The 13,179-nt window shown below is 47.0% G+C and overlaps 2 protein-coding genes across 3 annotated transcripts in view; one reads left to right on the top strand and one right to left on the bottom strand.

Annotated features, from left to right (window-relative positions):
* The window catches only part of si:ch73-366l1.5 (FILIA-N KH-like domain-containing protein), a 16,636-nt gene extending 12,649 nt beyond the window's left edge, over positions 1-3,987 (top strand). The window contains exons 4-5 of one of the 2 annotated variants that reach the window (XM_037689167.1): positions 51-77; positions 3,688-3,987. In XM_037689167.1, the coding sequence (XP_037545095.1) occupies positions 51-77; positions 3,688-3,733 (73 nt within the window). In that variant the 3' untranslated portion in view covers positions 3,734-3,987. The remainder of the gene's footprint in view (positions 1-50; positions 78-3,687) is intronic. The other variant, XM_037689168.1, reaches the window with a different exon arrangement.
* Positions 3,988-6,044: 2,057 nt separating this feature from the next.
* The window catches only part of LOC119421810 (suppressor of cytokine signaling 7), a 14,508-nt gene continuing 7,373 nt past the window's right edge, over positions 6,045-13,179 (bottom strand). The window contains exons 2-10 of the mRNA XM_037689171.1: positions 11,666-11,727; positions 10,864-10,968; positions 10,453-10,572; positions 9,980-10,119; positions 9,458-9,626; positions 9,247-9,375; positions 6,912-7,047; positions 6,272-6,432; positions 6,045-6,117 (exon numbers count right to left, since the gene is read on the bottom strand). Of these exons, the coding sequence (XP_037545099.1) occupies positions 6,291-6,432; positions 6,912-7,047; positions 9,247-9,375; positions 9,458-9,626; positions 9,980-10,119; positions 10,453-10,572; positions 10,864-10,968; positions 11,666-11,727 (1,003 nt within the window). The 3' untranslated portion in view covers positions 6,045-6,117; positions 6,272-6,290. The remainder of the gene's footprint in view (positions 6,118-6,271; positions 6,433-6,911; positions 7,048-9,246; positions 9,376-9,457; positions 9,627-9,979; positions 10,120-10,452; positions 10,573-10,863; positions 10,969-11,665; positions 11,728-13,179) is intronic.

Consider the following 13,179-nt stretch of genomic DNA (forward strand, 5'->3'; position numbering starts at 1 on the left):
CACCGAGACCCCTTGCATCCACCTAGTGGTGCAGCATATCATTACAGAACACATCTGATGATGGAGGAGGAGCAGAGGTGAGTTTAGCTCCGCCCCCTCTACCTGAGTCACATCTGTTGCTGCTGCTCTTCAGGTCAGACTCATCAAAAACTTTTTATACAATATTTTGCTAACAGACAGACACTGTCAGTTACATGGTTGCCCGCCGTAGTGAAAATCTTGAGAAACTGATCCTGGATCTTGAGAAAGACCTGAGACCTGGACCATGAAGTTTCTTGGTTCTGAAGCTGGATTCTGTCCCAGAGATCAGAACCAGACCTGAGCTCCAAACTGAACGGGTCGCCTTGTGGATCATGAGTCCAGATAAAAATATGATCAGCTCCAAATGACTGGATGAACCCTTACCCTCTGGCCCTCCGACCTTTGACCTCTTACCCCCTGACCTGAGTTTTAGATTTAAACCCACTTTTAGACCTTTTCCTTGACAAACTCACCTTTATGTTTCCAGGATCGAACTGACGTCAGACCTGACCCTTCTGTAGTCCGCTTGGACCCAGACTCTGGGTCTCACAGGGACCCGGTAAGAGCCAGTTTCTACAGACTTTAACCCTCTGCAGAGAGGACAGACTGCTGGACTCAGCGAGACTCTCTCTGTCCTCTCTGATGAAGCGCCTCTCCACCTGTCCTCTCTAATAAAGCTCCTCCCCTCCTGTCCTCTACGATGAAGAACCTCCCCTCATATCCTCTCTGATGAAGCTCCTCCCCCTTCTGTCCTCTCTAATGAAGCTCCTCCCCCTCACTAACCTGCAGAAGGTCTTTATGATATCCTCCCAACTGGGCCTTGGGGAGTGGGGTTAGAAGCCTACATAGGACACATGAAGAGTCCTGTAGGAGGTTTTAGGAACAGGTTTTGATGAAGGTTCTGGTCCAACACGGCTGGTTTTTAACTACTTTTGTTCCAAACTGTGACAGAGAGAACAGAACCAACAGGAAGTTCCTGTCAAATGGAACCCAGAACATTGGGTTCTGGAAAAGATTTCTCAGAAATTACTTAAACCGGACTCCGCTGGTTCTGAGTGTGTTCAGTCGGTCCAGAACCAGAACACTGATGAGCCTTGTGGTTTGAGGCTCAGATGAAGTTAAACCGTCTTGAACTGGACCTGCTTAGGTTCGGTTTTGTTGGGTGTTGGAGCTGAGGAGAGCAGCAGGAGCTCCTCCTGCTGGCGGAACACTGCTACTGCTGCTGATCCAGTCGCTTCATTTCATCCATCCATCCATCCATCCATCCTCTTTACCCACTTCTTCCCTTTTGGGTCGTGGGGGTCATTGGTGGCCATGTCCAGCAATCATAGTGCGATAGGTGGGGGACACACTGGACAGGCCTCCAGTCCATCACAGGGACACATAGAGACAAACAAGCATTCACTCTCTCTCTCACCTAGGGATAATTCCAATCAGTCTAACATGCATGTTTTTTGGTCTGTGGGAGAAAACCCACGCAGCACGACGAGAACATGCAGACTCCACACAGAAAGGCCCCCGGACTGGGATTTGAACCGTGGTAACCTGCTCGCTGAGAGGCAGCAGTTCTACCAACTGCACCAATGTGCTGCCCTTTAATTCAATTCAGTTTATTTATAAAGCACCAAGTCACAACAGAATCGTCTCAGGGCACTGAACAGAAACATTCATATATAAAATAATAATTTAACATTATTTATCTGAGGAGCAGACTGCTTTGAATTTAACTCCATCACAGAACTCTCATCTTGAGCAAGCATGAAGGCGACAGCGGAAAGGAAAAACTCCCTCATGAGAAAGAAACCTTTAGCAGAACCAGGCTCAGGACAAACGACCATCTGCTTCAACCGGCTGGGTTTGGTAAGAACAGATACACAATGGCAGGTCAAGAATCACATGTTAAGATAGAAATAGCATCAAATGAAAACTATTCAATTTTAACAATTAATTGTCCTCCAGTAGTCTAAGCCTATAGCAGCATAACAAGCCAACCCTAACTATAGGATTTATCAAAAAGGAAAGTCTTAAGCCGTCTTAAAACTGGACCATGTGTCAGCCTCACGGACAGAAACTGGAAGTTGGTTCCACAAGAGAGGAGCCTGATAACTGAAAGATCTTCCTCCCAGTCTGCTTTTGGAAACACTAGGAACCACAAGTAAGCCTGCAGTCTGAGAGCGACGTGCTCTGTTATGAAAATATGGAACAATAAGATCTCTGATATAAGATGGAGCTAGGTTGTTGAGGGCTTTATATCAGAACGTTGTACTTTTAACAAATCAGAACTTTGTTCTGGTTCATTCATGTCTCTGGTCTCCTCACATCGGTCCAGATGTTCTGCTAGTTAGTAACGTCACCTAACAAACCGTGGGTTATTCAACTCGACCCGTTTCAGCTGATCAGAACCAAACCCTCCTGATAGAACTGGGACAGGAGGCTCAATCAGCGAGGTTCAGACCCGACCGGACTTCAAATGAAATCTGAGACGAAATAAAAATAAAAACCTCAGAGTTTGTGTTTTGTTTTTTCATTTCAATAAATGAAAACAACCGGGTCAGACAAAGTTCTGAACACCAGATTAAAGTTCTGTCCGTAGAGGTTCTGAGGAAAACCAAACATTTATAATCTCTCTTTACTCTGTCAACTTGCCTCAGGAGAAGTTCAGGAGGAGTTCAGGTATCTGAACATCTTGTTCCTGAGTGATGGAGCGGGAGGTGGATCAACAGATCACCTCGGTAATGAGGGCGTTGCTTCGGTCTGTCATGGTAAGAAGAGAGTTGAGTCTAAAGGCAAAGCTCTGGATCTACTGGTCTGTCTTCACTCCAACCCTCAGCTGTGGTCCGGAGGTTTGCATCAGGACCAACAGAACCAGATCCTGGATCCAAGCAGCTGAAAGGAACTTCTTCTGCAGGGTGGGGGGGCTCAGCCTTAGAGAGGAGGTGCTCTGTCATCCAGAGGGAGCTCAGAGTAGAGCTGCTGCTCCTCTGCATCTAAAGGAGTCAGTTGAGGAGGTTCATCTGATCAGGACGCCTCCCTGTGGAGGTTTTCTGAGCACCTCCCTCTGGTAGGAGGCCCCAGGGAAGACCCAGAACTCTCTGAAGAGGTTGTGGATCTTCTCTGGTCTGGGAAGACCTCGAGGTCCCCCAGGAGGAGCTGGAGAGGGTCTGAGGAGATGGAGGTCTGAGTTTCTCTCCTGCACCTGCTGCCTCCATGACCCGACTAGATAAACGTTAGAAAATCTGAGAAGATTAAGAGATTAAAAAATGAAAATAATTCAGAAGAAACTAAAAACACCTTCATCATCATCATCAAGAGGCACAGAACCTGCAGGTCCATATGTGTGAGCGGTTCTGGTCCAGTTTCTATTGGTCTGAAGGATCTTTGAGTTCTGTCCAGGCTGGGTTTAATTTGGACCAAGCTTGAGTTTGTGTCCAGGGTCGGTTCTGTTAGTCTGGACTTGAGTTTGGACCAGTTTTTATCTGGACTTGAGTTTGGACCAGTTTTTGTCTGGACTTTAGGGGGTTCTTTAGATGAAGCCTACAGTTGTTGGTTCTGTTGGTCCAGATGGAACTGGTTCAGACCTGCAGCATCTCTCAAAGTTGGACCATCAGGGGACTGACACAGGTTCTGGTCCCGTCTGACCCTCTTTGTTTGGGTTTGGTTCCTCAGGGTTCAGCAGGAGCAGCTGGCGGCCATCTTCCTGCTGCTCAGATAGAACCGGGTCGGTGACGGGTCGCTGGTGAACTGAGGAGCTGCTGAGGTTTGTGTGCGTCGCCATGGCAACAGATGAAGGTTCAAGAACTTGAGGGAGTGACACAACAATAACAACTACAGCCGATGGCTTGATCCTGAATCTTGTTTGTTGTTCTGTTTACTAGTGAGTGCAGACATTGTTGTTATTTACATATTTGAATATTTACTTCCTGTTTACAATCAACAACGGTTGTTTTTACTTTGTGTCACCTGGAGAGGCCATGAAAAATAAAAAAAATCAAACAAAATAAAAATATGTTTCACTGATTATTTATCTTAATGAGTGACTGTACTATCTAAATGTATTCCTAAGATGCTCAGGTCCAAAAACTAAAACCTCAGTCTTGTCTGTTCAAAAGGAAAAAAATTAGAGTCATCCAGGTTTTTATGTTTTTAAGACATGCTTGTAGTCTAAGTAGCTGATTGGATTCATTGGGTTTCATGGACAAATATAACTGTGTATCATCAGCATAACAATGAAAATTTATCCCATGCTGTTTAATAGCATTACCTAATGGAAGCATATACAAGGTAGAGTATTTGTCCAAGCACTGAACCCTGAGGAACATCATGACTAACTTAGGTGTATGAAGATGATTCCAGCCATCTGTGCATTATCTTTTCCTGCTTCTTCCCTTGTGGGTCGCTGGTGCTCATGTCCAGCTGTGTGAGAGGCAGGGGACACGGGGACAGGTCTCCAGTCCATCACAAGGACACTTAGAGACAAACAACTATTCACTCTCTCTTGCTCTCACCTAGGGACATTTTAGTCACCCATCAGTCTAACATGCATGTTTTTGGTCTGTGGGAGGAAACTGGAGTACCTGGAGAAAACCCACGCAGCACGGAGAGAACATGCAAACTCCACCCAGAAAGACCCCCAGACTGGGATTTGAACCAGGGCAACCTGCTCGCTGAGAGGCAGCAGCTCTACTGACTGAGCCACCGTGCTGCCCTGATGAAGTTTCATTATTTACATTTACAAACTGGAATCTATCAGATAAATATGATTTAAACCAATTAAGAGCCGTTCCTTTAATCTCAATATCAATTATTTGGTGTCTGGATGGATGTTTTGACGTTCTGGTCCACGTAGGAGAAACATTTTCATTATTTTATTCAGAATGTTCCTTTAATGTTTGTCTTTTAAATAAATGTCAGTAAATTCAGCTTGTTTTATATTTGGTCTGTAAAATGATGTGAACATTAAAATGATCAGTGGCTGAAAGAACCAATTTAAACCTCAATTTGGATCAGAAGGAAACACGGAGCCGTCTGTCTCTGCACGTTTTATTAACAACAACAACATGGCGTGCACGCTATTGGCGAGCACTAAAACTGTTTGACATCATGGAAGTGTCCCCGCAGGGCCTTCAGGTCCCAGAGTCCGCAGGGCCTGGTTCTGTTCCAGGAGGCTGCCATGTTTGTAGTCCAGTGGTTGTCATGGTAACCCTGCAGCGGTCGTCTCCAGGATCACAGAGAAATGAATAAATAAAATAAAACATATTTTTCTGGATCAGAACCAACAGGAACAGGCTACTGTTTACAGTGTCTTCAGAACCTTTAAGCCCCGCCCCCTCTGCAGGTGCAGACAGGTGTTCCTCCAAACAGCTGATTAAATCTCTTTGAGCTTGTCTGACTTTAACTTGATTTAAAACCTAAACCCGGTCTGGCCCGATAAAAACCAACTCTGAGCTGAATCCAGTACTAAAAGATCAAATACAAACTTCAGCAGAACCGGACCAGAACCAGAGAAACGTTCTGAGAAACTGAAGAAAAGCAGAAAGGAGAGTTTAAGATCATGTGACCTGCCCTGTGACTGCGCCCCATGCCTAAAGGGAAAAGGTCACGCCTGAAGCAGGACCATCCAGGTACACAGGTTCTGAAAGGTTCTGGAGGACACAAAGGTACCGGTCCATCATGAAATTAAAGTCCAAAGTGAAACTTCAAAGATCAGAAGTTGTCTTTAAATTTATTTTTTGTTTCCTGAACGTTCAAACGTTCAAATTGAGAAAAACATCAGAGTTTGAGCAGCACACGTTTGATCATCGGTCCGGTTCTGTCATGGACCTGCAGAACAAATCTGGTCCACCTGCAGTTCTGCATGAGTTCAGCAAAACCAACAGCTCCAGAACTGGGATCCGACTCTAAAGAGTTTCGGGTCCCGAAGGCGACCGATGGGTCGGGTTCTGGCCCAGGTCTCAGCGTCTCCCGCCACCGTCAGTCCAGGTACTCAGTGGTGACATCATAAGGAGGCGGAGTCTCCACAGAGAGGGTGGTCTGAAACCCAGACAGAGCGGAGGGAGCTGATTGGCTGATCTGAGTTATCGACAGGGAAGAGAAGACCTGGGGGAGAGAGAAACTGGGTCAGAACCAAAACTGGTTCTGAGAAACATTTAAACACAACCTGGACCCTGAAGGAGACAGAACCAGAATCTAGCAGAAAGAACTGTAGAAAGGTTCAAAACGATCAGAGTCAGTGTTCTGGAAACGGATTTACCTGGTCTCTGGTTCTGGTGCTACGTTTGGGACTCGACCCCCAGGGGGCCACTGGACTCCGACCCGGGGTCCGACCCGGGGTTCTTTACCTCCGGCAGCGAGGGACTGATCTCCTCCTCGGGGTCGTAGTAATAAAACTTCCTCAGGTAGAAGATCAGAGGCCTGCAAGACACACAGGGTCAAAGGTCACTCAACCGACCAATCAGGAGTCACTTCCTGTAACTGCAGGAACAGAACCCAACTCGACCAGAACCAGTACAAGAGTTTCACTTCCTGTTTTCCACCTGAAACATGCCAAGTGGTTTCCTTCCTTTAATCATGTGAGCAGCTGGTTTTGGTTGTCAGCAGCAAACTGGTTGATCCACTATGAGAAGGTGCTATTTATAAGACTGAGCTGAATACAGCTCCTCAGACTGAAGAAGTCTTTCGGATGAAAGACAAAACATTTCGACATTTTTTTATTTTTGTTTTTAGAACGTCCAGAGGACCTGACTTAACTTTTTTAGATTTTTCTACCTGGATTATCGAGCATGCATCAGGATAAAAATGGTCTCCTGTTTCAGTGTGAGGTTCTGGTTCTGACAGGTGAGTGCTGAGGGAGCGGCTTCCCTCAAGGGGTGGGGCTTCACTCAGGTACGTACGTGGGCAGCGGCAGCTCCTGGATGTGGTCAATCCGGACCAGCTGTCTGATGCAGAACCGACACAGGTGCTGCAGGGACTTCACGCTGCTGAACCTGGAGACTGGGTACAGGAGCTGAACCGGGGTCGGAGGCAGACCTGAACACACAGACCGGGTCAGAAACCGAGCTCAGTCACTGAAGACACGTACAGGATATTCCAGAACATGAACATGCTGCAAAGGTTCTGATCAAGTCCCGAGTTCTCTCTGGTCTAATTTACACAGAACTAGATCCTCCTGGTTCTGGTTGCAGCTGTGACGTAGTTCAACACTTGGACGAAAAGTTCTGGTTCTGTTGGAAACGTTTTGGACTTGTTCAGCTGATTTAGGTCGTTTTATAGTTGTTTGATTCTTACAGAACATTAGGTCAGCTGGTTCTGATTTAGGTTTAATGGTTTTAGAACACCGGGTTTTAGAGACCACAAGTAGGGAAACGTGTCTGGAGGTAGAGGGAGAAGAGGAAGGTCAAGAATGTAGGACTGAGGGTTGCAACTCTAAATGTGGGGACAATGACAGGCAAAAATAAAGAGCTGGCTGACATGATGCAGAGAAAGAAGGTAGATGTTTTATGTGTCCAAGAGACCAAGTGGAAGGGCAGCAAGGCTCACAGCATTGGAGCAGATTTCAAACTGTTTTACCATGGTGTGGATAGAAAGAGAAATGGAGTAGGAGTGGTCCTGAAGGAGGAGTGTGCAAAGAATGTAGTAGAGGTGAAAAGAGTGTCAAACAGGGTGATGTGTCTGAAGGTAGAAGTAGAAGGTCTGATGCTAAATGTTGTCAGTGGTTATGCTCCACAGGTTGGATTTGATGTGGAGGAGAAAGATACATTTTGGAAAGATCTGGACGAAGTGATAGAGAGTATTCTCAAGGAGAAGAGTGGTGATCGGAGCAGACTTGAATGGACATGTTGGTGAAGGAAACAGAGGGGATGAGGAAGTGATGGGTAGGTTTGGTGTCAAGGAAAGAAACCAGGAAGGACAAATGGTGGTGGATTTCACCAAGAGAATGGAAATGGCTGTAGTCAACACCTATTTCCAAAAGAGGGTGGAACATAGAGTGACCTATAAGAGTGGAGGAAGGAGTACGCAGGTCGACTACATTCTGTGTAGAAGAGGAAACCTGAGGGAGACTGGAGACTGTAAGAGTGTGGCAGAGGAGAGCGTGGCTAGACAGCATCTGATGGTTTTGTGTAGAATGACTGTTGTTGTGAAGAAGAGAAAAAGAGTAAAATCAGAGAAGAAGACCAAATAGTGGAAGATGAAGACGGAAGAATGTTGTGAGAAATTCAGAGAGGAGCTGTTAAAGGCTCAACTTCAAGGTGGAGGTGGGAGTGCATCAAGGATCGGCTCTGAGCCCCTTCTTGTTTGCTCTGGTGATGGACCGACTAACAGGTGAGATCAGGCAGGAATTCCCGTGGACTATGATGTTTGCAGAGGACATTGTGATCTGTGGTGAGAACAGGGAACAGGTGGAAGAGAACTTGGAGAGGTGGAGGTATGTACTTGAAAGAAGAGGAATGAAAGTCAGCCGTAGTAAGACAGAGTACGTGTGTGAATGAGAGGGAGGCAGAACAGTGAGGCTACAAGGAGCAGAGGTCACAAAGGTGCAGAACTTCAAGGACTTGGGGTCTACTCTCCAGGTGTGGTAAAGAGGTGAAGAAGAGTCCAGGCAGGATGGAGTGGATGAAGAAAAGTTTCAAGAGTGATTTGTGACAAAAGGGTGTCAGCAAAAGTCAAAGGAAAAGTTTACAGACAGTGGTGAGACCAGCTATGTTACATGGTCTGGAGACAGAGACATGGACAAAAAGACAGGAAACAGAACTGGAAGTGGCAGAAATGAAGATGTTGAGGTTCTCCTTAGGAGTGACAAGGATGGATAAGATTAGGAATGAGCTCATCAGAGATACAGCACAGGTTGAACAACCGGAAGAAAAAGTTAGAGAGGACAGACTGAGATGGTTTGGACATGTCCAGAGGAGGGACAGTGATTTGGACATGTCCAGAGGAGGGACAGTGATTTGGACATGTCCAGAGGAGGGACAGTGGGTATGTTAGTAGAAGAATGTTATAAATGCAGCTGCCAGGAAAAAGACAAAGAGGAGATATATGGATGCAGTTAGAGAGGACATGGAGGTAGCTGGAGTGAGGACAGAGGACAGAATGAGATGGAGGAGGACTCGCTGTGGAGACCCTTGAAGAGGAGAAAGCCGAAGAAGAAAAAGAAGGTTTTTTAGAACACCGGGTCAGCCGGTTCTGCAGGTGCATCCTTATGGAGCGCCCCGATTGGCTGACACCTACCTGGGACCCGGGAGCGCAGGAAGTAGAGGAACTTCCCGTTCTTGGAGTGCATGATGGCTCGCTCGATGAACTCGACCACCGAGTGGCATCGGTCCTCGAACTTGGGGTGGCACCACAAACTGAAGGTCCCTGTGGATCAGAACCAGGACAGAACCAAGTGAACAAACACAAATGGGTCAGGTTCTGGTGGTGTTCTGGGCATGTGCAATACCTCTGTAGTGCTCCATGCGGGTGTGATGCGTGACACCCTGAGATCTGAAGCTCAGGCTCAGGATGTACCGAGGGTCCGAACTGTCTCGGACTAGGAACGATCCATCTGGTTTCCCCTTCAGTTTCATCTCTGCGTCTTCCCAGTTCATCGGACCCCAGTACCAGCCGCACTGCAGACACACACACACAGATAAGCTCTGCCCCAAGTACCAACCACACCGCAGACACACATGCACAGATAAGCTCCGCCTCCAGTACCAGCCACACCGCAAACACACATGCACAGAAAAGCTCCGCCCCCAGTACCAGCCACACCGCAGACACATGCACAGATAAGCTCCACCCCTAGTACTAGCCACACTGCAGGCACACACACAGATAAGTTCTGCCCCCAGTACCAGCCACACTGCACACACATGCACAGATAAGCTCCGCCCCCAGTACCAGTCGCACTGCAGACATACACGAACAGATAAGCTCCGCCCCCTCGCCAGCATGCCCCCTGACTGAAAGCAGGACCCACCTTCTCCAGCTCCCTGAGGCTGGTGGCGAAGCTGCCGGCGTCAGGTCGGCTCAGAGGGCAGCGGGGGGTGAGTCGGGGTGGGGGGCTCAGCCCGTCGGGCCGCAGTGGTACCGGTCGCGGTAACCCTCTCAGGAAGGTGTCTGTTGGCATCCAGAAGAAGACGAAGTTTAAACTAAATCTGTAAACGAAGTCCAGTCAACTAATCTGGGTCCAGTTCTAGTTCTGAGTGAAACTCCTAATCCAGAACCCGATTCTGAGGTTCTGATTAACAGTTCTGCGGACCTTCTGACGGTTCTGTCAGAGGCTTCAGCTGTTTTCACCTGAACAGTAGCTGAAGGTTAGATCTGGGTCAGAACTTTGGATCAGAACCTGACTGGACCACAGGACCCAGACCAGCTGGTCCAGCTGCAGAAAAAACATCTTGAAAACCTAAAACCGGTTCTGGTTTCAGCGGCCCCATGAGTGTTTGGTACCGTTCAGGCTCAGGCTGTGCTGGATGGCGCTGAGGGAGGGGGCCATAGGCCGGGGGGGCAGGGATTGCATCGAAGCTCCAGTGAAGGGTCCCTGGTTCTGAGGAGGACCCCCAAAGTCATCTGCAGGGACACGGAGACACCAACACTTGAGAGGAGGTTCTGCTGGACTACCTGGACCGAGTCGATGGTCCAACAGAACATCCAGAGAGCAGACGAGGAACATTCTCCACAGAGTTTATAAATTCATCTTTCTGAATGACACAATAAAGGTTCAGACGGGTCGAAGCCAAGCTGAATCTCAAATCAGTTCTGATCCGGTCAAAACGCAGCTCAAGACGAACCTACCTGCCCGGAGACACGAAGAAGAGAGGACAGGAAGTGACAGATGGACAAAAGAGGAAGAGGAGGTACCGAGCAGACTGAGGCTCCGCCGGGGCGGGGGAGGAGGGGTGGGGGGGTGGAGAGACGTCCCCCCCCGGCGAGAAATATCCACATCGACCAGAGACACCGTCTCACCTGGAGACAGGCAGAGACAGGCAGAGGAAGAGGAGGGTTAGAGGAAGGAGGAAGGGTTAGTCATCATGATGAAGAGGAACTACCTCACAAGACTTTATCATCATCACTACGTTAATCATCATCCTCACCACCTTCATCCTCACACTCATCATCCTCATCACCTTCATCACTCATAATCTTCCCCACCTTCATCAACACCACTTTCATCATCCTCATCACCACCTCCATCCTCATCACTCATCATCCTCACCACCTTCATCCTCAAACTGTTTCTGGAAAAACAAACTGAAGCTCAGGTGTCATCTTCATCACTCATCTTCATTGGTATGGGTCAGCGCTGCAGGATGAAGGCCTGGGTCTAGTTTCCATCAGAACCAGACCCAGAGTCAAACCAAGAGCTTCATATTCATCCTGACGTCATCATTATCCAGCCTAATTCCCTGGGGATGAGGTCACTTCCTGTAGAGATCATGACCTCTGTCCTCCCTCTCTTTTGTCTCAGCTGAAGATCCGGGAAAGCTCATTCATTGGACCAGAGCCAGAGGAAAAGTCCAGAACCGTCTTGTGGTCTGAAGATGATCCACTGAGACCATGGTTGCTGTTGTTTACCTCTGCAGTTTGCTTGTCCAGAGTGTGTTTACAGCTGATCTCCCCCCAAAACCCCCCCCCCCCCCCCCACACACACACGTGGACTCACCAGTGAATGCCGGGCTGAACGGCACCGGAGAGAAAGCACTGTGAGGTCGTGACACCTGCAGTCTGATGACACAAACAAACAAACAAACAACAGGACTTGAGGTTACTGTACACACAGCATCCTTGTTGCCATGGTTACCCACTTCTAGCCACGCCCTGTAGGAAAATCCCAAACCGTTGCCATGGCAACATACTTGGCTCACTCCACAGAAGTTTCTTCAGTGGCATGCGCGAAGATGCTGTCGTCATAGCAACGACCAGTCTCCACCAATGAGCAGTAAAGATGCTGGTCGCCATGGCAACGGCTGCATGAAACACAATTCAATTCAATTCAGTTTATTTATGAAGCGCAAAGTCACAACAGAAGTCGTCTCAGGGCATTGAACAGAAACATTCATATATAAAAATAATTTAACATTATTTATCTGAGGAGCAGACTGCTTTGAATTTAACTCCACAGAACTCTCATCTTGAGCAAGCATGAAGGCGACAGTGGAAAGGAAAAACTCCCTCATGAGAAAGAAACCTTTAGCAGAACAAGGCTCAGGACAAGCAGCCAACTGCTTCGACTGGCTGGTTCCCTCAGTGAGGACCGAACTAGACAAAAGGGCCTTCTACTCTGCTGCTGTTTACTAAAATATCTTGCAAAAAGATCTGTAGCTCTTGACCTTGACCTCTCCAAGTGGCTTCAAACATCTGTTCAGTTCCTGTTTTTAGTTTTCTACATCACCTTACAACATAGCTGTTTTTTTTGTTACATTTTCTTTTAAATACCATTTTATTTTATATAATAATAATGTCATCACTGTACGTTTCCATACAATGGCGAAATTAGTCTCTGCATTTAACCCATCCACCACCGGGTGGTGCGGTGGGCGACTATTGAGGGCGCCTGGGGGGCATTTTGGGGATGGGGTGTGCTGCCCAGGGACATCACGAGGTATGCAGTGACCGGGGATCGAACCTGGGACTTTTGGGTTCCAAGCCAGCTGCCCTGCCTCTACACCATTGGCCCTCATGTTTTACTTGTTATTCTCAATTTGTATACGCATCCTTTATGTTTGTCTGTTGTTGTCTTTGTTGTCCACTGTTGTCATTGTTCTCTGTCAAAATCAGGTCTTTCTTGTAAATGAGTCCCCGAGGCTCAATGAGATTAACCTGTAGAAATAAAGGTTGAATGAATAGGAACAGATACACAATGGCAGATCAAGAATCACATGTTAAGATAGAAATAGTATCAAATGAAAACTATTCAGTTTTAACAATTCATTTAAGGAAATGAGGTCAATTTGTCCTCTAGTAGTCCAAGCCTATAGCAGCATAACAAGCCAACCCTAACTATAGTAGTCCCTCTTTTATCAAGAGGGATTTGTACCCTGAAGCCCTGCAATAAGTGAAAAATCGTGAAGTAGGAATATTAGTACAAGTAGTGAGTAGTAGTTTATTTTAGTACAATATATATAATATAATATATATAATATAATATAATATATATATATATATATATATATATAT

The sequence above is a fragment of the Nematolebias whitei genome, chromosome 15, assembly GCF_014905685.2.
Source record: "Nematolebias whitei isolate Nwh7 chromosome 15, NemWhi1, whole genome shotgun sequence".
Taxonomy (NCBI): domain Eukaryota; kingdom Metazoa; phylum Chordata; class Actinopteri; order Cyprinodontiformes; family Rivulidae; genus Nematolebias; species Nematolebias whitei.